General features: G+C 41.4%; 2 protein-coding genes across 4 annotated transcripts; both read left to right on the top strand.

Moving 5' to 3' along the window:
• Nucleotides 1-138: 138 nt before the first annotated feature.
• On the top strand, nucleotides 139-22,711 carry LOC307043709 (uncharacterized protein). Of its 2 annotated transcripts, none has more exons than XM_079688424.1 (14): nucleotides 139-299; nucleotides 12,294-12,502; nucleotides 12,988-13,070; nucleotides 13,178-13,317; nucleotides 13,394-13,577; nucleotides 14,546-14,642; nucleotides 14,731-15,933; nucleotides 16,788-17,054; nucleotides 17,165-17,539; nucleotides 17,650-17,811; nucleotides 18,959-19,132; nucleotides 19,217-19,298; nucleotides 19,394-19,542; nucleotides 20,469-22,711. In XM_079688424.1, the coding sequence occupies exons 1-14, from the start codon at nucleotides 287-289 to the stop codon at nucleotides 20,733-20,735; spliced, it is 3,405 nt and encodes a 1,134-aa protein (XP_079544550.1). In that variant the 5' UTR covers nucleotides 139-286; the 3' UTR covers nucleotides 20,736-22,711. The 2 variants fall into 2 exon arrangements, with proteins under 2 accessions (XP_079544550.1, XP_079544549.1); XM_079688423.1 differs by having other exon boundaries at nucleotides 14,528-14,642.
• Nucleotides 22,712-23,225: 514 nt separating this feature from the next.
• rnf181 (ring finger protein 181) lies at nucleotides 23,226-27,776 on the top strand. Of its 2 annotated transcripts, none has more exons than XM_079690677.1 (6): nucleotides 23,226-23,302; nucleotides 24,221-24,346; nucleotides 24,667-24,803; nucleotides 26,255-26,370; nucleotides 26,480-26,554; nucleotides 26,658-27,776. In XM_079690677.1, exons 2-6 carry the CDS (start codon nucleotides 24,261-24,263, stop codon nucleotides 26,715-26,717), a joined length of 474 nt encoding a protein of 157 aa, XP_079546803.1. In that variant the 5' UTR covers nucleotides 23,226-23,302; nucleotides 24,221-24,260; the 3' UTR covers nucleotides 26,718-27,776. The 2 variants fall into 2 exon arrangements, with proteins under 2 accessions (XP_079546803.1, XP_079546804.1); XM_079690678.1 differs by lacking the exon at nucleotides 23,226-23,302 and adding an exon at nucleotides 23,308-23,324.
• Nucleotides 27,777-27,833: the final 57 nt, after the last annotated feature.

Below are 27,833 nucleotides of genomic sequence, written 5' to 3'. Positions count from 1 at the left end.
TTTCAGAATCATTGCAATTTGCAACTGTAGCTTGTCTATCCATCCATCCATCCATCCATCTACAGCTTCTGGCCGCTAGGTGTCGCTCATCACTCCACCTCAGTCACAGTCAGTGCGCGCTCTCGTAAAGTACACATGCACATATCGCAGCGCGTTCACGAGATCTACCCTGACAAAACTTCCAGTGCAGCGCGTCAGCGGTGAAGTTTGCAGGAAAAATCAGACTTCGTAAACAGTTGAGGAGCTCAAACATAAAACTGACTCAGGCCAAAGCCAGGCAGCCACCATGGACGATTTAGGTAAGTCATAACGTTCTTTTTAAAACGCTTTTGTTGTTTTTGTTTACAGTCAAGGGTGGAGAAGTTGACGTACGCTGAGATTTAATGTTGAAAAGTCAAGTTTCTGGGTCTCTGTGGTAGCCTACAATTGATAATTTTTTGACTTTTCTACGAACCGTAGTAGCGGTTTGACGTCATTAGCCGTACAACCTCCTTCTTTTAAACTCTACCTCTAACGGTTTAGAACGTGAGTAACGTTTCTACGCACATTTAAAAAGACGTTATTTTGCAAGTGCCAGAGGGAGGAGATGTTTGGCTGACATTTTGACACAGAACTTCAATATTACCTCCTCAACTTTTGCCCCCAGGCTATTCCTTCCAGCTTTGAAGTGGTGGAGTCAACAGGCCTCCCCCTTTTAGACTGCCCAGTGCAGCAAACAGTGAGCCAGGCTGCCTGAGAAAGTATCTCCAGTCTGATGGGGCTATTGATACTTTACTACAAACCACAGGTGGTAGAAGTAGTAGATTATGTGTAGGAATACTCTGTTACAAGTAAAAGTCTTGCATTTAAAAGGTTACTTCAGTAAAAGTATTGGCCTCAAAATATACCAAAAGTCAAAGAATTCATGCAAATTGGCCCATTTCAGAATAATATATTATATGTTTTGATTATAATTATTGATGTGTTTATCAAAGCTGGTAAAGGTGCAGATATATTACTTGGTATGCTGCAGGGTAGCTTGTGAATGTTACTCCAGGTTAGGGCTGCTCGATTATGGCAAAAATCGTAATATTTTTTTGACCAGTATGTTTTTAACAGTTGATTACCCTGAATTCTAAGTATAATTCAACTGAAAAACCAATACAAAAAAAAAGTAATAATAATTAAAAAATAGTTGTTTTATTTCGATTACGTTGCTTTCGTAATCGTTGCAAGCTATAATCGTTAATTGCGATTAAAATATGATTAATTGAGCAGCCCTACTCCAGGTTTAACTAAAGTCTTATTTATTTAAGTTATCTTTGCTCTACTACTTTTATCTGACAAGATTTTTTACTTTAAAGAATCAGATGAAAAAATATTATCAACCATATCATATTTAATTTTACGATACAACTTGATTGAGCTCTTAGTGAAATGAATTAGCTAGACAACAGTATATTCGGTATAGAAAAAAAATGATTTTATCAATTATAAATCAATATCTATTGTTCTGAAACAGGATGCTGAATCAATACTTCTACTTTATACTTTGACTTCTCTTCAGTATTGCAGTTTCCTTCTACTTTATACTTCTACTCCATTACAAGTTAAGGGTAACTATTGTTCTTTTTAGTCCACTATGTTTATCTTAGAGCCCAGACTGAAAGTCATAGTATAAAATAACAACAATATAGAATATAACTATATACCATCGCTTAATAATCTCTCAGAGAATTACAAGCTAAACAACGGTACATTTAGAAAAACACTCCTCCTTTCCCGGGTGCAAAATTAAAGTGACAATAAAGGAAATAATGTAATGATATCATATTTATTGTATGCAAAATACTGTCAACTTTCTGCAGAAGCTGAAACAGTGGTAATAATGATTGTTCCTGATATCGTGCTGATATCGCTTAGATTTTTGCTACAAGGCAGAATGTAAAATATTGGTGTATCTTTGCCATATCTATCTGTGTCCATGCATCACAGACCTTGAATTAGAAGCCGTCATGCTGCACAACCTGCTTTTTTATTTATTTATAATAGTTAATTAAATGTAAAGGGACTAACTAGTCCACAAGCAAAAAATAACTGACTGATTTATTATTACTACAAAAAAGTCAGATAGTTTAGAACGGAAGATCGCCTCTGATCATGTTTGGTTATTTCCCCAAATTGCTTGTAAGTCCGTGCAGTCTATCAGCTCTTTCTATTTTGTGTGCCTTACTTACCAGTCAGCTCTTAAGTTGACTTTTGACCTTTGGCACCGAACCTCTGAACTTCTAATTCTGGTTTTTATACTTTTCACCAGCTGGTCATCTTGCTATATTTACCCGAACAATTCACTACTTAAGCCTCTGTCAGGTATTTGCAGGGAATACTCCCATTGTACTCCCAGAGTAGAAAGACAGTAAAAGTGGATTTGCTGAATTGTTTTAAGTGGAGAGATGATGGGACGCATTTTGAGTTTGGCCCGATCTGAGAATACTTATTAGATGCTCCGGCTGCTATCGGCTACTGAAAGGGCGTATTGTTGTTGGAGAGGGAGCCCGTAGTCTCACTGAAGCAGCGTGAACTGATGGAGGGGCGAGGCTGCTGAGGAATGTGGAACATCACTGTGTGTCCGTCTCCAAGGCCACATACTCCCTTGGTCAGGACTCACCTCCTACCAATACTCTCAGACTCATACCAGCACATTTATAGACTTTCTGGTTAGATGCTGGAAGTGAAGTCTGTGATTAACACAAGTTTAAAAGAAGTGATTTGTTTTGTTCTACGACATATCAGGAAATACCCCAATTGGGAATTTCGAACCTTTTTAAGCGTCTTAGAAAATGTGGCTAAATAAGATAACAGAGGTTGTCAGGGAAAACAAACGTCATCATGCCAAACACGAGACATTTCCTCTACTTTGAGATGAAGCCATGAGACCGTGGGATTACCTTGCTAATGAATGATGTAAATATCATGAATGTTTGTTTGCTAATAAAAGAAAAATGTTCTTTTTACCAATTTTGTCAAGGGAACAAGTGTGATGCTAACATCCGGATGGTCTACAAATATTCTTTATCCCTACAGACACTTATAGTATATCTAAAACAGTGCTTCTCAAAGTGTGGTCCGTGGACCACTGGTGATCTGTGAGCGCCCCCTAGTGGCCCGTGAGTATATTGGTAACATTTCACATTTTAAATAAATAAATACATTTAAGTTTTCCGTACTCTCGCGGGAATATCTCCGCAATGGAGTGAGGTTAAGTTTCACTTTCAATTGAATTATATAGCCCAGCGCAACACCTTCATCACACATGTTGCCACTTGTTTGTACCATTTTCAGGCGATTTGTAATCTGTTCTAGAAAAACGATGTGTATTTTAGTTAGGTGGTCCGCGAGTGTTTTTTTATTGGTTAAGTGGTCCTTGGTATGAAAAAGATTGAGAAACACTGATCTAAAACATCTTGATCTTAAGGGCTGGTAGCCTGATGAGGACAGAGCCAGGAAGTACAATTGCATTGTTACAGTTAAAAATAACTTGTCGACATCATGTGGTAAACCCCTACCATATCCTCCATACATATGCAATATTAAACCATGTTCAATGTTTGTCAATACTTTCTGACTGTGGTTAACTACACTTCCAGTAACCCCCAGCTAACAAGCCCCCTCCCACACGTCCATATGTTGAGCTTCATGATGACTGACAGGTCTACATGGAGCTGTTTGGAAACCTGATCAGACTCCACTCTTTCCGTCTCCCGTGTATATTGATCTGCCCACGTTGCTTAACACTCGAGGAAGGGAATTCCCTCAACATTGTGTGAGCCCTCCTCCAGTCTGAGTCAGAGTTTTCCACAGGTTTCCTCTCATCAGTCTTTTACAATCCAGACCAGGTGGCAGCCAGGCTGAGCTTCACTGTCGTGGCCCTTTTCAAGTTTAGACCACATGTGACACTGTCCTTTGGTTTGCCCTGCTCCTGTGTTTCATGTTTGTTGGGTTTGAAGGGTATCCCCGCTCTCTGTGAATTCCTCAGGATTGTGTGAGATTCAGGCAGACTGACCTCACTGGCATGTGGAGGCCCTGCGTCATGTCTGCAGGTTAACAGTGGAGGAGACATTTGATTTAGTATAAACATACATTTGACTGGAGAGGTCATAGGGTTGCTCAATTAATCGTATTTTAATCGCAATTACGACTTTGGCTTGCAACGGTTATGAAAACAACATAATCGAAATAAAACGATAATTTTTTTTTTTTTCTTTAATTATTATTTATTTAAAAAAATATTATTTTTTGTATTGGTTTTTCAATTGAATTATTATTTAAGTTCAGGGTAATCAACTGTTAAAAACATAATATGCATTTTCTTTTCAAAAAATTGATTGAATTATTGACCAAAATAATCGAGATTATGATTTTTTCCATAATCGAGCAGCCCTAGGAGGTCATGACTGAAGAGGGTTTAGTTGAAAAATATATATTTATTTGATATACTGCCTTGTATTGAATCATACAACAATCATGTGCAACTGGTGTTAACCTTTTCCATTTTGATGTCTGCAGTGTGAGACACTCAGCTCTAATGTGCATCTTGCAATGCTCATGTGAGCTACGGGAGATAGCTATGTAGGCAGAAACACACAGCAGCACCTGCTAAACGTGCCTTATGTAAACATACTGCAGTCTTGCTAGTTTTACTGCCAGTTGATCACCTTGCAAAGGGAACCCTTATCCTCCAGGAAGGAGTATAAGCTGGCTGTTATTGAGGCAGCATGGTCTTAAATGTTTACAGTGTTTGCACAGCATACCGAAAGATCTTAGAAGGTCTGAAGTGCTTTCTGTGTCCTGGTGAGTCGGCGGCAGCAGCAGCAACACAGAGTTAGTGTTACCACAGCAGCTTTCATCACCCAATGAGCGCTGCAAGGTTAGTGCATACCTCCTCTAACCAGCGGGCTCGCCTGCTCCGCCAGAGGGAAGCTGCTGACTGTAAATCAGTCTTGTTCCCGAGCTCCACACCCATCCTGTCCTGGGTCTGGGGAAGAGAAGGCCGCATGGCTGACCTCATCGCTTAGGCAACAGACCCTGCCCCACATCCTGAGGAAACAGAGGAGAAAAACAATGAACAGCAGAGTCAGAGCTGGAGGCCAAAGGCTGGTAGAGGGGGCAGCCCTGGGCCTTCAGTGTGTGATCCGGCTGCCAGAACACTGCTTTCTTTACTAAATGCTGTTGTAGCACATTGTGGGTTCACTTGCACCGCCCCTCCACTTGCTTCCTCTTTTTACGCTGCTTCCAAGCTTTCCTTTTACCCTGGCCTAGTAACTTGGCTCGAAGAACAGTGCAGATCATTTTCCAGTATTATCAGATCTGGATAATGTAGTAGGAATTTGAGAGTCCCTGCTGGATCTTTCTATGGTTACTCACGCTGGGGACACCCCAAGGCATGGACACAGGGAAACTCTGAGTTAGTGGGGCAGGGAAGCTCACTTTGGTAGAATAATCTACCTAGGAGAATAACTGAATAACGAATATATCTAATTGATTATCTCATACTCGAAACCATTCGTCGAGTTAGCTTCCAGTGGTGGCTGCGTAGAATTGTTTCTGTGTCGTGTGATCTAAACAATTCCTTACCAACTCCAATAAAAGCGTTGGTAAGTCCAAAACTCTAAAGTAATTTAAAATATGGCAGACATTTGTGGAATCATTAAAAACAATCTTAATAATCGCTGTGTTTCTTAAATGATACATTATTGATGTTATTTACTTCAGGCCAAAAGCCCTAACATTGTCTAGTGACTTCTCAAATGTGAATATTTGCTTGTTCTCTTCGTTGATATTAAACTTAATAGCATTTGGTTGTGGACTGTTGGTTGGACAAATAAAAAAAGTTTCTACTGTTTACTGGCATTTTATGAATAATCCAGCCAAGAAAAGAATGAACATATTGGTTGGTAAGGATACTAATTCATAGTTGTAGCCTTATTTGTATGCTGAGTGGGTGGTGTAGACACATTCATCCATCAGGTCTTTGCTTTCTAATGTTCTGCACTTCTATAGAATGATTTTGGAGCATGTGTTGGGTGTTGGGTGTTTTCATTCAGTATTAGAGAGACAAGATGGCCTTTCGTTGAGGGTCTTTCACCCTCTCTAATGGCACAAAAGCCTTCTCGCTGACATACGGTTGTCACACATGCGTGGCGATGAATGTGTCCTCAGTGACTGGGTGTTACATCAGTCTTTAGACTTTCCCCTGTCATCTGATTTACTGGGCTGTGGGGAAGTGCTTTTATTTTGAGTCCAGCGTTCTCTCTAGAGGCGTGTCATCTTTCAGTTAAAGGGTTGCTTGGCAGAGTATTTTTAGGTGTGTTTATTTTGAAGTAATCACCCTAAGATGCTTCTGTCTTTCTTTCGGATGGTTTGCCATCACACCGCATTGCACTCATCCTTTGTCTGGGTGGGACTGTGTGTCACTTCATTGTGGATCACTGTAAAGAAGCACAAGTTGATTGTGGTTAGTTTACATGTTGGAGTAATCATGGATATCCTCACATGAGGGAGTTGAAAAAGCTATCATGATAGAGAATTGAATAACAGAGCAGGGGGTGAGTAATACAGGAATCATTTTCCTGTCCTAACAGACGTCGCTTTTTCAATATATGTATACTTTATGTATTCAAGGAGAACTTGTGACAATGTATGATTACCTTATTTAGTGAGTTTATTTTCTACTAAAAAGGATGTTCACACAAAAAAAGTCCTACTTAACCGAAGATAACGTGATTCAATTTGAGGATTATTAGGATAATATCATAAATGCAATTAATGTGGCCAAAATGATTGTAAAACATTTACACAATGTCCCATGTCTAGTGCGTCCAACAGGTGGCCATCTCCAAGCCTTAACATTTCAAGATTTCTCTTGGTCTGTTTGCTGTTTGTCCATATTCTCTCAGTTTGTTCTGTCCCTGGTCTCTTTCTACCCAGCCTCCCCTGCCTGTCTCACTGGCATCTCCCCTCCCCCTGGCCCCTGTCTGTCTTGTTTGATATAAATATCGCGTCGGGCTGGCTTGATGGGGTAGGGTTTCGTTGAGGGGCTGTGGCCAGTTCTGCTCTTTTGCTCCCTGGCTATAAACAGGTGAGCTGTGGACCCTGGAGGCCCATCCTCATTGCCCACATGTTAATAGAAAAGATTAGCCAGCACTGCTCCCCCCGCCCCCGCCCCCCCCCCCCCCCCCCCCCCCACTCACCCCTCCTAGCCAGCCTGCATTGTACTCCACACTGTGGGAAATGGGCAGTAAAAACATTGACATCTCCCTTACCCTGGAATTCAAAGCACGCTGTAGTTAGTGATTCTGGTCCTGTGATTTTCAACATATTATTTTCATTTTCTGACAGATGGTGTTTTTTGTTTGAGCACATCCCGCAGGCTCCTTCAGTATTAAAGGAATCTGTTCTGGTGTGTAGAATTTATTACAGACCATTGTTTTTGTTTCCAGGTTTATGCCTTTTTCCTGGATTAGGGCAAATGTATGTATGCAGCCTTCCCAGAGTCACCTTCCCTGTGTCCCTGCCCGATTGCTTTTTTCCCCTCAAAAGCGGACAGAGGAATGTGTGGAATTCCCCATGCACCTTCGCTCCCATCTGATAAACACTGCGGGACTGTGGCAGGGCCTTGGGTGGGTGGGGGGGCGTGCATAAGCAGGACTGTACTTGTACCCACTGCCACAAGAATGTGTACATATCCACATAGCTTGAGTTGTTTGTTGAGCGTAATGAAGACTATACCACAGTGTGACCGCAGATGGTTCCCCTGACAGAGTGAGCCACTGTGCTATTGTTTGACAGACGTCTCATGAATCCATCTTGTATTATTAGTATCCAATCATATCCTTTTTTGATGACTGTTTTATTCCTCCACACCTTGTACACAAGGAACTATTGATTCAGGATGCTGTTGGAGCAGAATTGGACTTTGTCCATTGTGGCTCCTACCCCCCTGTCTGAAATGTAAAAGATTAGCCTGTGACTTGGCTTACCGTGCTCGTTTGCATTCTTAATGATTCTAACTCTGCCTGGACCAAACGTATCCAGGACTGACTAAGACTTGTAGTCCGTCCTCATGTCATGCGCAATGCTGCCCTCCTCAGGGGAAACGATGGAGGCAAGACAATTTCAGGAGCAACTTCAACCTTTATCCTTCTATGTCCTGCATTCACGTGTGTGTGTGTGTGTGTGTGTGTGTGTGTGTGTGTGTGTGTGTGTGTGTGTGTGTGTGTGTGTGTGTGTGTGTGTGTGTGTGTGTGTGTGTGTGTGTGTGTGTGTGTGTGTGTGTGTGTGTGTGTGTGTGTGTGTGTGTGTGTGTGTGTGTGTGTGTGTGTGTGTGTGTGTGTGTGTGTGTGTGTGTGTGTGTGTGTGTGTGTGTGTGTGTGTGTGTGTGTGTGTGTGTGTGTGTGTGTGTGTGTGTGTGTGTGTGTGTGGCTTAGTCAAAAACTAAAAAAGGATGTGAGCTGTAAATTTGGGATTTAGAAATATTTCTTCCTGATGCTAAATTTAAAAGTGTGGCTGGCAGTTCTTCTCTAACGCGTTTTGATCTTTCCTTATCCTGATATAGAAATGGCAGAATTGAGTATGGTGCAACCCCCAATGATAGATACAGTGAGCTTCATCCATATTAGGGCTACAAGTAACATTAATAATACTAATGCTTCATCTACTGATTTGACTAACACATCATCACAATTATGTGAAGCCCATGTGACACCTTCAGATGACTGTTTGTCCTCCTATCAGTGTAAAACCCAAAGAAATGAAAAGCAGCACATGCTATAGCCGGAACAGGAGAATGCTCGCTTGACATTTTTTATTTTATTACTTGATTTAGTTCATTATTGATATGACTTAGGCGATACATTTTCTGTTCAGCTTCTGATCGATTTAATTATTGATTCAGCTCTAATACATATATCTTCTTCAAAGCCCCTGTGTCTCTTGATCCCCATTTAAGTCACGTTCACTAACAATGAAGGGCTGATCAACACATATACACCGCACATGTCACTGCGAATGTCCAATTATTCTACAAACAAAAACACAATCTATCCACACGAAGGGGTATTGGAACACACTATAGCTCTTTGTCTTCCAGCATGAATGAATACTGGCATACTGCATTAGACATTATCGTTTAAACAATGCATCTAGCTGTGCCTGAGTCATGAACGTGACGTATATGTGTAGTATCAGGAGGTGGGAGAAAGGAGCAGATAGACCTTTTATAATACAAGTTCCAAAGTCTCCAAGTATTTTGGATGGCTTCCGGCAGTACGGCTGTCCTCTCTGTCAAGGCCATGAAAGACCTACTAGGAATCCATTGCTTTAATTAGTCTTTCCTGATCCTTTTTTTATTTTTAATTTAACAGCCTTTAAGATCTTTTATGCTACACGAGAAAATCTAAATCCTACACTGTGTTTTATATGACTGACCTTTGACCTATAACCAGTTGTGGTATCTTTTCTATGCGGGGTCTTTGTTTTATGAGCGACAAAGTCAACTTCAGTGAGACCTTGTTCAGCATGTCAGCACCAGGTGCAGATTATTTTGAGCTTGTCATGATATTTCAGCACATTTGCACAGACAGGGCAACTCGCTGAGCTTACCGCTTTAAATAGGCGTGTGTGCTCCCATGTGGTTTATGTCAAACTTCATGACTTAAACATTTAGCTTCACGGTCAGGGTCTCGTTTTGCAGACTGTTGACTTGGATGAAGAGTGGTAGGAGACTAATGAGAGTCTCCAGTTTATCACACTTTACTTGTAACCTTATCCCAGCTCATCTGATTTGAACATATATTAGGTTGCAATTGTTCCCATTTAGAGCCAATTCAACACAAGACATAAATCTAACTTAATATAAAGTTACAATCGTCTTGGCCCTATTTATTTATAAATGCATATTTGAGGGTGAGAGATATCTTATCCGGCAGTTTTTCAGTGTTTATAAGAGGTGCAGTGCGAAGATACCAAAAATATAAAACCTGGAAATAAGTTTGCGTATTTGCACCTTTTGGTTAGATGCCTGAAATAAGGACTTTGGTCCACACAAGATTGTCTGCTTTGTTCTACGACATAACACATGTTGGTAAATGAATATCCCAGCCAAGTGGCTAAATGAGATGACATTACACACCGAATGCCAGTCCCCCTTAAGCCTGCTGTGGTTAACATCACGCCACAGTAGTACTATAGATCTTTATAACCTACGCTGAATGAATAAAAATTATTTAAATATTGTTGAAGTTTGTTTGCCACAGAGCTTATTCTCTGCAACTCTCCAATATCAAATGCAAAAATCCCATTGGGTGATCTAGCACAGCCGCTAAGCTAACTCCTAGGTTGGCCTACAACAATACGTCATCCCTGCAGCACTCTTAATGTGCTGTCACCCAATTTTGGCTCTGAAACCACTCCCCCCAGTAGACTGGCAACATGCTGTCACACTGTTTCTCACACCATCTTTGTCTGTGCTGCTGTCTGCTTCACACACACACACACACACACAAACACACACATATATTCTGTCTGGAAGATATTAAAGATACGAAGCAATAATGTGAGTACAAAAAATAGCTTTAGTTTTTTTCCCTGGATAACTGGATTTGCTTTATTCTTGTGATGTTTTTATGTTTACATGATGTATCCAGTAAGCCTGAGAGGGTCACTTAATTATCTAGATATACTGATATATACATATGTGTTTTTTATGCTTACCTTGTTGTGACTGATGTGAAGGTAGTGTCTGCCAGTTTCAATAATCAATGAGCTTCATGAGCTTTCACTGGTGTGAAGTTAGACTTGATCCATGTCTCTTAACTGATTATCAGCTTAGGCTCTTAGCTACTGATTTACAGTGGGATTCCATCATCTCTTCACCAAAGTCTCACTTCTATTATTATTTTTGTATTTATATGTTTCGAAACCTCAAGAATGACATTTATTCTCTTTGCAGATTTATATTGTCTTTTGAAATAATTCCTACGTTTTTACACATTAATCAGATTTAAAATTCAAGGCAACCATTTTTTACTAATTGATATTTTGGCAGCCTGTTTATAGATCTGAGCAACCATCTTGTTACTTTTTTCGAGCCTGAATTTCTGCTGATCTAAGTTTCAAAGTGCAGAGATCTCATGAAACGGACTGTGTCTGTGCCAAGCCTCTGTAGTGTAGCAGTATGCAGGCGGGCGATTGCGGTCTATTCTGGACGGGTTGAGGATTGAAGGATAGTGTGAAGTAAGAGTCTATTTTGCTTCACATCCCCCCCCCCCCCCAAACCCAGGCCTAGATTCAGAAACACTCTCTGTCACTTTTTGTTCTTATCCGACTCTCTTGTTATTCACACTGATTCTCACGGGACTATTTAAAGAAATTCTTCGGGGTCAATGATGTTAATGTTTAGTTTTTTTTACTTGCCCCTATAAACTTTTTTTATTATTATTGATGGTTATCAAATAACGACAAAGTCTAAAGTTAATTGACCATTTTACCTTCTGTCATTTTTAGCTTGTACTTGTAAACATTCTGCTTTTGTCTCTCTTTTAGTTCTATGGTACATTGCCCATTTTTACAGTTCAGAGAGACAGTTCATGTTTTTTTCTGAACCAACATTAAATTCCTCTTCTTGTTGAGTCCTGGATAATTTACACGGGTATAAGATTTAGAAATGACGGATGAAGCTCACAGACAGGGAGCCCTCACTGTCAGCAGGGTCGTATCTTTAGTGTGTACTGATGGTAATAGTATGTTGGGGATTTCCGAGGGATATTTCATGAATCCTAATGTGTTCATGTATGAAGTATGGCTGGGTGATGCAGTGTGCCATACTGTGATGGTGACAGGTCCTAACCTTTCTGTTGAATGATCGTTGCTGAGGAAAAGCTTTTTTTAGAGACAAGTTGGAATGAGAGATTGACTCAGACAGGCTGCTATTGTCATTTTACAGCCAACCCCACAGTCGCTAGTCGCCTCAGAGCTTCCAGCAACCCCAATAAAGAATGAATTGGTCTCCAGCACAACCATGTTCGCAGGTTGAAGTATGTCACAAACAGTTCAGGATAGTTTTCCTCTGGCAAGCTCCAATACCATGAAGACTGTTTGTGATTTTGTTTTATAAATGAAATTAAGAAATACAAGTATGCGTAGTTATTTGACCAGCATCATGGTAATTGGGACCTAATGTGTTATATATTTTCATGGTACGTCATTTCTCCTAGTTGTAAAGTACACCTTGCAACAAAACCTTTCTAATCTTTCAGACGCGTTGCTGGCGGACCTGGAATCCACTACGTCTTACATCGCAAAGCGTCCGGTGTTCTTTCCTGAGGAGACCCCCTACTCCATCCCCACCGGAGGACACTCCTACCAGGATGTGTCTGTTCCACCTCCAGTCCCTCCGCCGCCCTCAGCTGAGGCTCTGAACGGGGCCCTGATCGATCAGCAGGACTCCCCCCACTCCTCTCAACATGTAGGGCTCTATAGTAGAAACTATCTTTCTACATTAAGTTATTTGACACAGGATTGTTGAGTTAGTTAGGAAGTGAAGTTAGTTAGGAAGTGAAGTTAGTTAGGAAGTGAAGTTAATTAGGAAGTGAAGTTAGTTAGGAAGTGAAGTTAGTTAGGAAGTGAAGTGCTTAACAAGCACGACAGGAAGTGACATAGCACAAGATAAGATTTTGTAGACTTGGGGAAAATGTAGTAAAAAGGAGTATGATTTTTGTCTGCTATATAAAAGATGCAATTTTCTTTGCCGAAGTCTGACCTTATGGTCTGAAAACATCACTGGCCACTTTTAAAGCCGATAAGCAGGTCGGTGTTGGAAGTTGATGAATCAAGTGAGAACGAACCATTGAATGCTTGTACATTTGACAGGCACAAAACGCAGCCAGGATGTTCAGTTTACACCGTTAACAGCTCGTTTGTCAGTCTGTATGACGGATGTGTCCTCTGCAGTCATTAGGTTCAGCCCAGAAGAGCTGGTCCAGGGACAGCAGCAGCCCTTCATTGTCTCACATTGAAGAGGACCACGTGTACAGGTAACACTTGCACGCTTGAATTTTTTTGTGTATAGAATTGTGTGTATCCTCTGTCGTTCTCTTTCAGCTGTAGCTACCATAACAAGTTGTTTCTGTCTCCTCCTCAGTTTTCCAAACAAACAGAAGTCCTCGGACTCGTCGACAGCAGCCATGACCTCTGCCATGGGCAGTAACCTGTCCGAGCTCGACAGGCTGCTGCTGGAACTCAACGCGGTGCAACAGAGCTCCCCTTCATTCCCCACCACAGGTAAACACAGACGCCCTCGGCTTTATCATTTCCGTTTGTAGTGAGCAGGATTAATTGTACTGTCATGTGTCCACAGAAGAGGCTGCTCCACCCTTACCGTCCTGCAGCATCACGCACTACGAGAACGGCGGCGCCCCTGACATCAGGGTGAGCCCTCCCCTTCAGGAGAAACCCAAGAGGAACGGCACGAGGCTGGAGGAGGCCCGACCCAGCATGGAGAGTCTGCTGGACGAGCTGGAGGGCTCAGTGCCTTCACCCAGGTACACTCTTCACTCTTAGGGCCTGAGTCCACTGAGCGCCTTCATCTGACAGAAAGGAGCTGGATAGAGCCTCCGTCCAGCCTTTCATGAAGAAGACCTTTGGGCATTTTTTTATTGTTTCTCTGAAACCAATATCTCGTCAAACTGTGACAGTAGTTGTAAGAAGGACTAGCATTGCCCCCCTGGATTTGTATTTGGCAATATGTGGACATGGACCCTAACTTAGCATGTGTTTATATAAAAGTAGGGATGTCTCGAGTCCTGATCCGATACTTCTTATGATACAGATGCATAGCGCAACTGCATCTAATGTTTTGTATCAAAATCAATCTGCATTCCTTCAGCTGCTGTGCATGAAAGCTTTGCTTGGAAGTTGAAAACAAAAACATAGGATGGGTTCTGGCTCTCTATAGGCCATATCAGTCGGTTGGAAAAATACTTTAATGGGCGCCGCGACCAATCGTTGAGATTGGACCGGAACATCCCTTGATGAAAGCTGTAGAAAGGGAAAGTTATTATGTTTTGAAGTGAGGTTATATGAGGCACTTGTCCATAGTTCGTGTAATACCTAGAGCAGATGGCAGTTGGAGTTACTGCAGAGGAGTTAAGCAATGTCCTTCTGTGGACCGGGGCAGCACCAAAATATTTTTCAGCCCCCTAAAAAAGTCAATCTCAGTTAGGTGTACTCTATATTTAGAGAATGTACACGGCTTTAACTTACCGGCTGCCCTTTTCTAACATTATATCCACATATGCACCAGACTCCTTTGACCAGCACGTAGCCAGTGTTTGTTTTTCCTCTTAATACGTAGATTATGCATTGCCTGCACCAAAGGCAAACAAACCTGAGTCTGATTCTAATCTTCGACAATAGATATTTTGAGTGCTGCTTTTACTAAGGCTTGGTTGTGTTGATGTGTTTCCAATTCATCACAATTTGTATTTTACAGTTGCTCTGCCCACCACAGTGATTTGGACACACCCTCTCAGCAGCAAGCCAGAATTTCAGCTTCCTGTGCAACAAGAGAGCTAGACGAGCTGATGGCTTCTCTGTCTGACTTCAAGGTACAAAGCCTCATGAGTGAACACCTTATCAACAAACACTTCTCCTGTCCTCTCCCTCTTACCTTTGTTCTTCTTCTCCGTCCTTCAGCCCAGTTCTTTGGGCTCTCTGCTGGATCCAGCTTCTTCCACCTCTCCTCATCCTCCAGTTTCTTCCTCCGTCACCCCAGTGGCTTCTCCTTTTCCTAGCCTGTCCCACCCGTCTTCCTGTGCCTCTCCTCTTTTCTCTTCACCTGCTGGTTTTGAGCTGCACATAGACGAGGACGGAGGAGACGGTGGCATGTCGATAAATCGTTTCTGTCGCCACAGTCCTATATCCTCTCTTTCTGCAGCCAGTGACTTAGACCAGGACTCTATCATAGACGTCTCTGCCTCCATGCTGTCCTCCCAAACCAAGTCCCTGCTAGTCCTCTCTCAGGCCCCTTCCTCTAACTCCAACCTTATGAGAAATAGCCCAAGTCCATCGAACACCTACACCATCCCTTCCCTTACCTCTGTTAACACTGTCCTGAACCACAAGTCCTCCAAGTCCCCCAGTCCGTCTGTAGAGCGGGTCTCGCCCTCAAATGCTGTCGGTCAATTCCCTTCTTCTCCTGCGCCTACGAGCAATGAGGGTCCTTCATTTCAAGATATCGTTTTGAATTTCTCCACTCCACCTCCTGTCAAAAACGCCACCCCTTCTCCCTCAGCTCAAAAGACTCCTTCACCCATCCCAGTCGCTGCACATGCTTACTCAAAAACATCCTCGCCATCTCCAGTTTCTCAATATAAGGCCCCCTCTCCACCGGCCTTCAAAAGCCCCAGCAGCCCCTTCCCTGCACAGCCCCCCTCGATGGGGGAGCCCTCCCTGGACGAGGCACTGGACAATCTGCTAGCCATGAGTTTTGCACAGAATAACTCGCAGGTGGAGGAGCTCAAGATGGACGCACAGTGTCTCGAGGTGCAGGAGGAGCTCATCCTGCCCTTGGACAGGAACAGCGTGCAGCCTGACACTTTCACCAGCGCCACCAACACCATCATCACAGACGGCTCTTTGGACGGAGGCACTAACGGGGATGGAGATCTGGATTGGGCGGATGAGGAGTTTTCCATGTCCTTCCACGACGGGCTGGACGGCACCATGACGCCTTTCACCGAGAGGCCGTACACAGATGGCAGCATGACCCCGCTGACAGAGGCCAGCTGGATGGATGGCTCCATGACCCCGTCTACATGCCCCGGGACTCCTGACGTGGCCCTGGACCTGCCCCTCATGCAGACGCCCACTATAGACAGAGTGTCTGCTTCCGGACATGTATGCATCTCCACTGCTGCCTGACACCACATGGGCTTGTTTTGCTCACATTGTTTTGCTTTTAGAGTGTGAAGCTCCCCCTGCTTCAAGGGTTCTTCTTTTTGAAAAGCTGAAACATGATCCAGAATATTTATCTACGTGTCCTTATTACACAGAGAAGGGAATTGTTATGCAATATTATATCATATTTCAATAATGGATTATTCTTAATTTCTGGAGTATAGCAAAAAATTACTTTGTTCAGTTTATTTTTTGGTCAAAAAACCCGTATCCGGCTTCCATTGTTTACTCTTAGTTTCTATTTTATTTTCATAAATAATTGATTGATTAAAAAAACAACTTTCGCCTTACTATTGAGCATCATCAATAGAATTAGATAAACATTGATCGGGGCAGAAACCGTATCATGTTTGAGCTTCGCAAAAAAGGAAGGAAAGGATATATGAATATTGATAGTCAAAACAAAGCTGATGGAGTGCAAGCTAGCTCAGAAGACCCTCTGTGTAGTGACAGTTTTTGCTTCGAAACTGCACTTATAAATAACCCACTGATTGACAGTACAGCACTGCTCAGCATGACACTGTTGCACCAGTTGTGTGTGAAGGACCTAACACGCCCTGCTGTGGTTGTTTGAGTGGCTACAAAGGCTGGAAAAGATTTGATCGGTAAGGGCTTTTTTATTGTTGAAGGCATGCAAGAGGTGCATGAAGTGTGACTCTGAGCTCACTGACCACAGCACCGGCCTATCAGGGATTTAAATCAGCATTTGCCTCACCCGCTGCCTCCGAGCTCTGCTGTAGCTGCTTCATGTTTGGTGTGGACGTTTTGGTAAAGTGCTCACCATTCCCTCCCAGATAAAGTCAGTGATTAGGCGCACTAAGGAGACTCCCAACGTCCACCCCATGTTCCGAGACGGTCACCTGCGCAGGAAGTTGGGACCCGTCATTGTAAACAAGAGCACTTCTCAGGACCGCCTCATCGAGGAGCTTCAGGGAAAGTTTGGTATTGGTCGCTCAGAGCGCCGGCGTAAACAGTCCGACGAGTGGATGACGGATGGCGTCATCGTATCGTCCAAACCTCAGCGTTTCCGTGCCGAGGGGGCGGGCAGCGAGGTGGACAAGGTTGGCTTCAGTGTGCCGAACCACAAACATTTCACAATGAATTCACCTTTTAGTTTTCTACACACTTTGCTCTCTGTGTTCCCTCCTTCTCTGCTTTTCTCTTTTCTCAGATCGTAATTCACCTAGAGTCGCCTGTCCCTGTGAGGAAGGTGCTCCCCCCTCCCTCCCCCCTCACCCCCCGCCGCCCTTCTATCCTAGAAGAACCCAAGCGACCATTCATACCACATTCACACCAGCCGCCTTTCCCTATCCCTCCACTACTCCCTCCACCTCCTCCCCATCTCCGCGAACCAGTTCCTATAAAAGCCCCACCTCCACCAGCCCCAATTCGGGAACCTCCTGCTCCCAAACCAGAGCCCCCTCCACGTGTTATTAAAAGCCCGCCCCCCCCTTCACCTGTGAAGCCGGTCACACCGATTCCACCCAAAGTCCTGGTGTCAGTAGGCTGCCAAACTGAGTATGACCCAATCTTCCCTACAATGCAGGCATGAACCCCCCTCTCTTACCCCTTCTTCTTATTTCCACTTTTGCTTACCTCAAACATATTTTAGTGATGTTCCTGTGTGTATCAGTCTTCATAATTGAACCGTTTCAGATTATGGCCCAGGGGAAGGGTGGTGTTCCTGGTGGTCCTCCGACGCAGGTCAACAAGCTGGACAACATGCTGGGCAGCCTGCAGTCGGACCTCAACAAACTGGGCGTGCAGACGGTGGCTAAAGGGGTCTGCGGAGCCTGCTGCAAGCCAATCGTGGGACAGGTAAGATGCGGTTTAGATTTGACAAATAATACATCTGTAATACAAATAAGTTATTTGTATAAACATGTTTAGAGTTTGCATAGTAGGGCTGTACAGAAGCTTCTATTAAGGTTTTGAAATAAAGCTTATAATCTGTCATCATATTTTTCAGTCTAAATGAAATGTGGGAGGATAAAGGTGTGTTGTGGTTATAAAAAGGATATATAATATAATATTGCTCCTGGACGTCCCTTTCAAATAGATGAAAGAGACACCCTTTGTGTGTAGCATATGAGAGAGCAAACGGTTTTTGGACCACAGTTAAAACCCAGTTTTAAAGTGGATTGAAGCTGAATATTTAATTAAAGTAACATATCAGTTGAATCTTGAAAATGACTACTTCGATATTTCCTCAATAAATTATATAAGACTTTTGGATTTAAAAACAACTTTACAAGTTAGGGAAAATGTTTGGTTTACATGAGCATCCTAAACAGCCACCACTGGAATATTATTCTACAAATAATGTTATACTGAAAATATTCATGACGTCTGTAGTTATCTTGATCTGAAACTGTGCAGAAATATTGGGTTCAAAACAAAACAAAACAGACATGCAAAAAATATTTAGAATTGTCAACGGTATTGTTGGTTTCAGGTAGGGCTGCTCGACTATGGCAAAAATCATAATCATGATTTATTTTGGTCAATAATTGATATCACGATTATTAAATTTGAAAACATCCATTTATTGAACTTTAAAACAATTAATAATTTTAACAGTATATTTTTAACTGTTGATTTCCCTGAACATATAATTCAACTGAAAAACCAATACTAAAATAGATCAAATAAATGATACATTTATTTTTAAATTTAAATAAATAATATCAAAATAATAAATACCAATAAACAATATCAACAAATACTTAGGAGCGCACTTCCACAAGCTACTAAACATATATTAATATGATAAATAAAAATAAATTAGACCAAAATAACTGAGATCAAATATGTCACAACCTAGCAAAGCAACATCATTGTTTTTTTCGATTATGTTGTTTTCGTAATTGTGGCAGGCCAAAATCGTAATTGCGATTTAAAATACGATGAATTGCACAGCCCTAGTTTCAGCCCTAATTCACAATCCACTCTCCTGTTGGTGCAGGTGGTGACCGCCATGGGGCGCACATGGCACCCTGAACACTTTGTGTGCACTCACTGTCAAGAGGAGATCGGCTCCAGGAACTTCTTTGAGCGTGAAGGATTGCCGTACTGCGAGACGGATTACCACAACCTGTTCTCCCCACGCTGCCACTACTGCAACGGGCCCATCCTGGATGTGAGTCCCTGCTGTGCTCACACGTGCTCATGTCTCTTTGGAGATTACAGTCATCCAACAAAACATGTTGTCGTCTCTTTTCAGAAAGTTGTGACGGCGCTGGATAGGACCTGGCATCCCGAACACTTCTTCTGCGCTCAGTGTGGATCCTTCTTTGGCCCAGAAGGTACTGGCATTTATTATTTGGAGTTATATGTACAGTACATAAATAGTAGTACAAAGGATTAAGATGTGTTGTCTGTTTCTGTTCCTCCTTTAAAGGCTTTCATGAAAAGGACGGGAAAGCCTTTTGCAGGAAGGACTACTTTGACATGTTTGCACCAAAATGTGGCGGCTGTGCCAGAGCCATTTTGGAGAACTACATCTCAGCGCTGAACAGCCTTTGGCATCCTGAGTGTTTTGTTTGCAGGGTGTGTATCTTTTATTCCTCTCATTCTGGTGTGTTTTCATGAGTTTAGCTGGAGGGCCTCTAAAGACGGTGTACAGGAGTTTATATGCAGGGGTGCACATAACTGGTACGTAGGTACGCATGCGCGGTAACAATCTGAAATGCGTACCGTCACTTGTGTCACAAAGCGCATTTGCGTACCGACGTAATTGTGAAGCTTTTCCAGAAGGCGGTTAGATCACCGGACGACAGAGTCGGTCTCTGTGTGCACAGACAGGGCTGCTGTTAACGTCGGTCTGTACAGCAGCACTGCGCTAAAACAGCTGATCACAACGTTCACCCCACCCCCCCTGCTGACATTCGCGATACAGAGGGCTTCATGGGAACTTTGAGGGGAGCCAGAAGTTGGAGTACCAAACAGTGACTCTGAGTACCTCACTGAGAAAGTTGTGTGCTCCCCTGTTTATATGGATCAAAACGCTGTGGACAGAATCTTTCCTATAGACACCTGTTTTGATGTTTAAACTAATACTTCATTTGTTTTCATTCATACATGACAACATGTGGGAACATTATAAGTAAATGTGATATTAGACATTGAAAGCCTACAGTTTATTTTTTAGGCCTGTTAGAAATGTCAATCTTTAAAATGTATTAGAAATACTTGGGTAATAGGAAATGTGTGAATTGTAAAACACTCAATAACATCTTATTCGTTAATTCATTTACAGAATACCTCTCACAGTAACGTAATATAAAAAAGTATCGTGGAATCATCAAGAATCATATTTTGTTTCAACTAGGATGCTCAGAGCAAATGTACTGTCTAATTTCTTAATCTGTAGAAACCCTGTTTCTAAAAGACGTTTCCACTGTAACAATAACAATAACAATAACAATAGTATGTGAATAATGGCTTGCTCCTCGGCCCTCTGTTATCTTTCTCAGGAGTGCTTCACCCCGTTTGTGAACGGCAGTTTCTTCGAGCATGACGGCCAGCCGTACTGTGAAGTGCACTACCACGAGCGGCGCGGCTCGCTCTGCTCCGGCTGCCAGAAGCCCATCACGGGGCGCTGCATCACCGCCATGGCTAAGAAGTTCCACCCGGAGCACTTTGTCTGCGCCTTCTGCCTGAAGCAGCTCAACAAAGGCACCTTCAAAGAACAGAACGACAAACCCTACTGCCACGGCTGCTTTGTCAAGCTGTTCAGTTAGAGAGAGAGAGAGAGAGAGAGAGAGAGAGAGAGGGAGGGAGAGAGAGAGAGAGAGAGAGAGAGAGAGGGAGAGTGCGTTTATGGGTCAGGGCTGAGGTCAGCGTCTAGAGCATCTTATCTTCAGTACAGGGCGGGGTTAATTGTGTTTATATCAAAGAGGGTGGTCTGTGATCTGAGGGTGGCATTGGAAGTGTGTATGGACTAGGAATGTGCATTTGGTTGAAGCAGCAGACTCTCTCTGCCAGACTTCAATACTTTCAAGACGTCCCTGTTTTCAGACTGACAGCGATGCGGCTTCAAAGCTCTTCTAGGTTTGGAGTTGGTCAGGAAGTGTGAAAAAGATACACTAAGGTGACATTACATTTTTGATAAATCAACACTGAGATGCACACAACAAGATTTTCTTCTTAATCCTCTGAAATGTGTTGGATCACTTCAACAAGGAAATAGCTGCGTGTGAATCCTTTTTAGTTTGTATGTGGTTAGATGGTGCAACTGAGCCCTGTGGAGATGCTCTGCATGTGGCACCTTGTTGCTCACTGGTTGAGCGTGTCATTTTAGAAACAGCACAGATATATCAATTGAGAAAAACCGCAGCTGTTTATTAACATAACAATTAAACTACAAAGGAGGGTAGAAGGCTTTCCCCCCCCCATCATGTTGTGACAGAGCAGGAGGATGAATCCACGAGTCCATATACTGGAAATGCTTCTTCAGCCTTTACAATAATGTTGTATGCGTGAAATGGATTCTAGGGTTTATACTATTTTACAGACTCAAGAAACACGTGTATTCATTTTCTTCATATGGATACCAGAGCTGCAACTGTAAGAGTTTTCACTATTTTCTTAAAGTTTATAGACTGAAGATTAATCATTATTACATTAATCTGAAGACTGATCCATATAAAATAATCATTAGTTTACAAAGTTTGAACTTTATAAATACTTTGAATACCGTTTTTTAATTCAGAGTGTCCAATACACCCTTTATTCAAAGATAATCATGTCTGGTTGAATATTGTTTTGATATCATCAATGATGAAACTCAGAATGTACCATCCCCCAGTAGCTGCAGTATTCCCTGAGTTACGTATGTTTGAGCCAACCTCTCGTTTTTGTGCTGCCAAATCATTCCTTGTATTTTCACAGAAGAAAAGAGAAAATATCTGAAAACAGATTCTTGCCTTTGTCTCTTTGCAGTGAAGTGGAATCACACAAAGGTATTGGGAGTGTACGGTGCATCTGTAACACTCACGTTATTCTTTCTAGGTACATCCTAAGGAGTTCTTGTGTAAATATCAAATGCAGCTACATTTTGCAGTACTGGCATGCTTAGCATGTGTTAACCACTCATTCAGAGGGAGAGGGCTGAAGGCAGAGATACTTTGATATTGTTGGTGTCATTACTGTATTGAGAAGCTGATGAATGTTCACTTTGAAGAAGTGCAAAATACGAGAGGATTTGTCTGTGATATTCCAATGACTATGAATCAGCTTGTAACGTCTGATTATATCTGTCTGTGCCATTGTTTCAGTACCATGTCTAATAACACTGGCCATTTCAGCAAGTACACTAATTACAGTTCAATAGTCCACAGTTGTGTTTTCATGTTATTAGTCTGTGAGTCCACTGAAAAATGTCGGCTGTAAAGTGGTGGTTTGTTGATGACTCAGCATCTGAGTCGCATCTACTGTATACATGTAATCAGATACAGAAACATATATTGTGCCTTTTGTCTTGTTCAGGGAATACTAGAGCCTTAAATATGTTCTCACTCTATTTAAGATATCATGTAACAGTTGTCTTTTTCAAATCAATTTAGTAGAGTGTGATTTAACCAATGCCATACCATCTTTGAATTGTTTTTTGTGTCACTTTTTTTCCCTTTTCTCTCCGAATGTCAATAGTAATGGACAAAATGTTTCTTCACTTCTAGTCTGATTACGCAAATAAATTCTGTTTTGCTATCAAAAATATTGTGCTTTATTTGCGATATGTTTTGTGCTCAACCTTACACTCAAGTTAATGGAAACAAACATTATTCAAACTGATCAAATACGAAAGACCTTTCTTTCATAAAGACTTTTTTTTTTACTACAAGTTTTCTAGAATGTTTTTTTAAATATGCAAATAAGGCATTATCTCGTCAAATATGTGCTCATTTGACTAAGAATAATAGTTATGTAAAATAATCCCAAATGTGTGTTTTGGATATTTTGTTCCACTACAATTTAAAGATCGTGTATTATGGACGACCGAAAAATTAACACATAATGAAAAAAGTTTCTCGCGATAAATGTAGAAACCTGTAAAATCAGAAAGTAAACCAGCTATTTTTGTTGAAAAACGACTGACTCCATAAAATATTTATATATTTATAACGGCAATACATATACTGTAACAGGTGATGGCAATAACGCATCATTGTTGCTTGCCAACCGCAATAAAATATAGAGAAGAAGAATAAATGGAGCAAACTCCTGCTGTGATTGGACACAAAAATCACGTGCTTAATACGTCATACCCAGAAGAATGACATGTTTGTTTATCGTTGCTAACATTCAGGTAAGAGGAGCTCATTTGTAAAGTAAGGATGATAAAATGTTAACTTATTCTCTGCTAAAGCACGTTATGTCTACTTCTATAAATCAAAGAAAGATCAAGGTCATGCTAGCGTCAAACTTTAGCCGCAACCCTGCCTCTATCACTGTATTTCAAATAGTCTCTTTATTTAAACATCAACAACAGCAATGTTAATCTTGCCGGTACATCTGTAATAGTTTGAGCTTCTATTTAATGTATTAAATATTTTAGTAAGTGTTTTAGTTTAACTTCGGCTCTTTGTGCTTGCTCAAACATTAAACTTCATAGTTAACCATTGTAGTTTTTGTTTCATGAATGTCGGTCTGTTCTTTAAATGTCTTTTAGTAATGTTCATGTTAAATTATGTGTCACACATTTTGTCAAATCCCTTTTTTGTCTGTTATTGAACTTTGTGCTTGCCATTCAGTAGGTTCTGGTTATTTTTACACAATTAAAGACTTCAGTGTGAATGAAAAGTAATGTAAATCTCATAAAATATGAAATAAATAAATAATGACATAAAAAACTTTCAATATAGCAAATCAGCGGCTACAGGAAATATAAATGTAATGAAACCCTTTCACTCTCGTTTCTTACAAGTGTATTAATATCTCTGAGAAATAGATTATAAATGACTAAGTATTCAAATGTGTTAAAGACTTATGAATGTGAAATAAACTAAAAGTATAAGACTTGTGTTTTTTAAAGGTTTATTAGTACATAATACATTTAACAATCCATTAGTTAACAGGTATTGATATAGCAACATTTCACTTTCACAAGTTCTGCCAAACTCTCAACCCTAAATGTTAAATATCAGCCTTGGTTTTCATGCTTTTGACAATTGAATATGCCAGAAAAAGAAGTTGTCGTGAACCTTCAGTATCCGTCCGTCTGCAGGTATCTTAATGCAAAGACGACAAACGTTGGTGGGTCCAAGATGGCATCGTACTTTGATGAACACAACTGTGAGCCCACCAACCCCGAGGAGCAGTATCGCCAAAATGCACTGCTTGAATTGGCCAGGTGAGGAAGTGTGTGTGTGTGTGTGTGTGTGTGTGTGTGTGTGTGTGTGTGTGTGTGTGTGTGTGTGTGTGTGTGTGTGTGTGTGTGTGTGTGTGTGTGTGTGTGTGTGTGTGTGTGTGTGTGTGTGTGTGTGTGTGTGTGTGTGTGTGTGTGTGTGTGTGGGGGGCGATGTGTGTGGGGTGGGTGTGTGTGTGTGTGTGTGTGTGTGTGTGTGTGTGTGTGTGTGTGTGGGGGGGGGGGCGATGTGTGTGGGGGGGGGGGGGGTGTGTGTGTGTGTGTGGTAGGTACAGTGTTTAGATTGAGTGTTGGTCTGTGTGCAGGTCTTTGATGCAGGGCTTGGACTTATTTGACTCCGGAGCGTTCGACTTGTCGGACTGGGACCAGCGTCTTCCTCCTCCGGCGGCCAAAACTGCTGTTCAGACGCTCACTGTGGTCATCATCTCTCTAGAGCAAGCAGGTGACACACTTTTGCTCCTGTAGAAGGAAATGGATGGTTAACGTTTTGAAAGTACGCTTGTATGAGGTACCTATCCATATTTAGTGTATTACCTAGAGCAGGTGGCTTTCACTTAAAGATGTCCTATCTTGCAAAATGCACTTCTTGATGTCTTTGACGTCATATCGGCAATGTGGACCCACGGCACTATCAGAAACGTTGCTATCAGAAGCAATGCACAATGTATTTTGGACGTAATATGGTCTTTGTTTACATTAGCAAGCCTCGTTAACACTGAGAGCTAACCTGCACTGGAGAGAGCATGTGTCAAAATGCAGGAAATAAAAAAAGGAACTCGCCTTGTAGTAAACCTGCAAGAAAAGAAGCATACTGTTTCAGAAATAATCCTTGAAGTGGTTCGGAACATGAGATGGCATTTAATCACAGGAGCATTTAGTTTTATCTAAGCAGAGCAGACAGCCTGCTCGTCACAGACCTGACTGCTTGCCTGGTGATGAAGGGGGCGGGGCCAGCAGCTACTGACCGAGGATCAGCCATTCTCTAACACAGTGTTTCTCAAAAAAATGTCATACCAAGGACCACTTAACCAATAAAAAAAAACACTCGCGGACCACCTAACTCCACAAATATCAAAAAACACATCGTTTTTCTAGAACATTACAAATCGCCTGAAAATTGTACAAACAAGTGGCAACATGTGTGATGAAGGTGTTGCGCTGGGCTATATCATGCAATCAAAAGTGAAACTTAACCTCGCTCCATTGCGGAGATATTCCCACGAGAGTGCGGAAAACTTAAATGTATTTATTTATTTCAAATGTGAAATGTTACCAATATACTCACGGACCACTAGGGGGCGCTCACGGACCACACTTTGAGAAGCACTGCTCTAACAGGGCTGAAACAGAGCAGAGGGATATGAGGGATGTTTCGTATTTTGAACAAAACACATCATTGACATATTTTTTATATATCTGAGACCCATAATATATGCCTAAAAATAGCATGATAGGAGATCTTTAAACAGACCTGGAAATGTAGTGCTGTGAAAAACTGACTGTTTTTGTCGATCAATCTGGTGGCTTCGCAGATTGACTGAAAAACGACTGTCTGACCGCAAGTTAAAACGTTGAAGTACTCAAAAAGTATATATTACTCAAACTTAAATCCATTAGTATTCTGGTTTGCTGCTGCCCCTGTTGAAAGCAGTATATTGCTTTTTTTTGTACTGTTACTCCTGTCTGTTCGTCCAAACTGGAGACTTTTACTCTGCTACTGTAGGTAACACTGACTATGGATATGTTTCTCATACAACCCCACTTCAAAATGTCTGTTTTTAAATGTAACGAATGTAGAGGAAGGAATTGATGATGGCAGAGGGAGAGATAATGCTTGCTGAAAGTAGGGTGGGATTTATCCAATGTTTTCTTTTGTTTTTTTTGTTCCCACAGACAAAGGTCTGAAGTGTCCTGTGTGTTTGCTGGAGTTCGAGGAGGAGGAGTCCGTTCGGGAGATGCCTTGTAAACACCTTTTCCACTCGGGATGTATACTGCCTTGGTTGGGAAAGGTAGAGCTTCACATTTTCTAATTCAGAGTTAAATTCTTGATTGTAAATGGAAACGTTTGAGTGGTTACGTAGAAATCCTTTTGAATCTTTTTCATGTTTGCAACCACAGACTAACTCCTGTCCGCTCTGCCGACTTGAATTACCGACTGATAATCCAGAGTATGAAGAGTTTAAAAAAGACAAGGTGAGTGTGTGAATATCATTTTTCATGGTACATCCTCTTCTTTTAGCTGCGCCTCTCCATGTGGCCTCAGTCCGTGGTTCCAAAGTGTGTTTGTGTCCTGCAGGAGAGGAGAAGGCAGAGGGAGCACCGGCTGGAGGACCTCCATGGCTCCATGTACACATGACGAGACTCCGCTGTGGTGCAAGTCTGTGGAACAGTGACATTTTACTGAAAGAATTGAATACAGAATGTGATTTCAAGCATGAGTGGGGTATAAACCCTTCTTTACCTTTTATATTTGTAGTCAGATATATACATTTAATCTCAAGTATCTCCCATCAGCAAAACTGCACACTTTAAAGCCACCACACCTGGCACCGCTATCTAAATACAAGACAATATTACAAATATGTATCAACATCATTTGGTGTTAACACAGGGCCAGCCATTTGTGTGACCTCCCTGAAATAATTTGAAAGTTTGGATAAATGCTTCTTAGTTAGACTGATTGTATTTTAACATGAGTAAGCTTTTGAGTCATTTCTGTTCAGATGCTTTATGCCTTTTAAATATAAATCTTTAAGCTTTAAACGTACAGCTGTTCAGCTGTATTTGTCTGATTAATAGGAATTATTTAAAGACCCAAATATATTTTAATCAGTTACTCAGAGATTTTATTTCAAAATGCACTTCAGCAATGCAGTATAAACAGTGTACACTTACACACATCATATGTGCTCTTTGAAGGCAGATCACAGGTAGGAATGTATAAATGGAAGCAGAAGAGGCCAAGATATCGTGAGGGTTGAACTCCAAAGATACTGAATCCTACATTTATCATCATGCATTTTATATTAAACCATTCCATTTCCTTAGTGAAAATCTGTTGAACCAGGGTATATTTATGTCATTTCAACGAGCAGTAAGTGTTTATGCAAGCCATCCTTTCAGTTTTCTGCTCCACAGGTTGTTTCTGTTTTTTACAAATGTCCCTGTTAGCAGGTGTTACTGAAACGATTCCACAAGTACTGTTTGATGTCATGTTTAAAACACCAACTTACCGTGTTATTTGTTGTTTATAAAAATACAAAAAATTCCTGTGTTTGAAGAACAACCCATGCAAAACATCTAACAATTTTAAATTTTTATTTCATATTTGAATATAAATCTCTGTCAAATGAAAATACCTTTAAAGACAAATCATACATATTTACAGAATTTATAAAAAGGAAACTAAATAATATCTGTTGAATTTTTTTCTGACTCCATCACCACCACCCTCTTATTACATTTTTAAATG

This window comes from Notothenia rossii (assembly GCF_949606895.1).
Source record: "Notothenia rossii genome assembly, chromosome: 6".
Lineage (NCBI taxonomy): Eukaryota > Metazoa > Chordata > Actinopteri > Perciformes > Nototheniidae > Notothenia > Notothenia rossii.
The sequence above is the reverse complement of the archived record's forward strand: the minus strand, read 5'-3'. Positions and strand labels throughout refer to the sequence as shown.

Coding starts and splice junctions, on each gene's coding strand:
- LOC307043709 (XM_079688423.1), top strand. Junction 14,643..14,730: donor CTTCTCTGTCTGACTTCAAG/GTACAAAGCCTC, acceptor TCCGTCCTTCAG/CCCAGTTCTTTGGGCTCTCT. Junction 15,934..16,787: donor GAGTGTCTGCTTCCGGACAT/GTATGCATCTCC, acceptor ATTCCCTCCCAG/ATAAAGTCAGTGATTAGGCG.
- rnf181 (XM_079690677.1), top strand. CDS start 24,261: ATGGCATCGTACTTTGATGAACACAACTGTGAGCCCACCAACCCCGAG. Junction 24,347..24,666: donor GCACTGCTTGAATTGGCCAG/GTGAGGAAGTGT, acceptor GTCTGTGTGCAG/GTCTTTGATGCAGGGCTTGG. Junction 26,555..26,657: donor AAGAGTTTAAAAAAGACAAG/GTGAGTGTGTGA, acceptor TGTGTCCTGCAG/GAGAGGAGAAGGCAGAGGGA.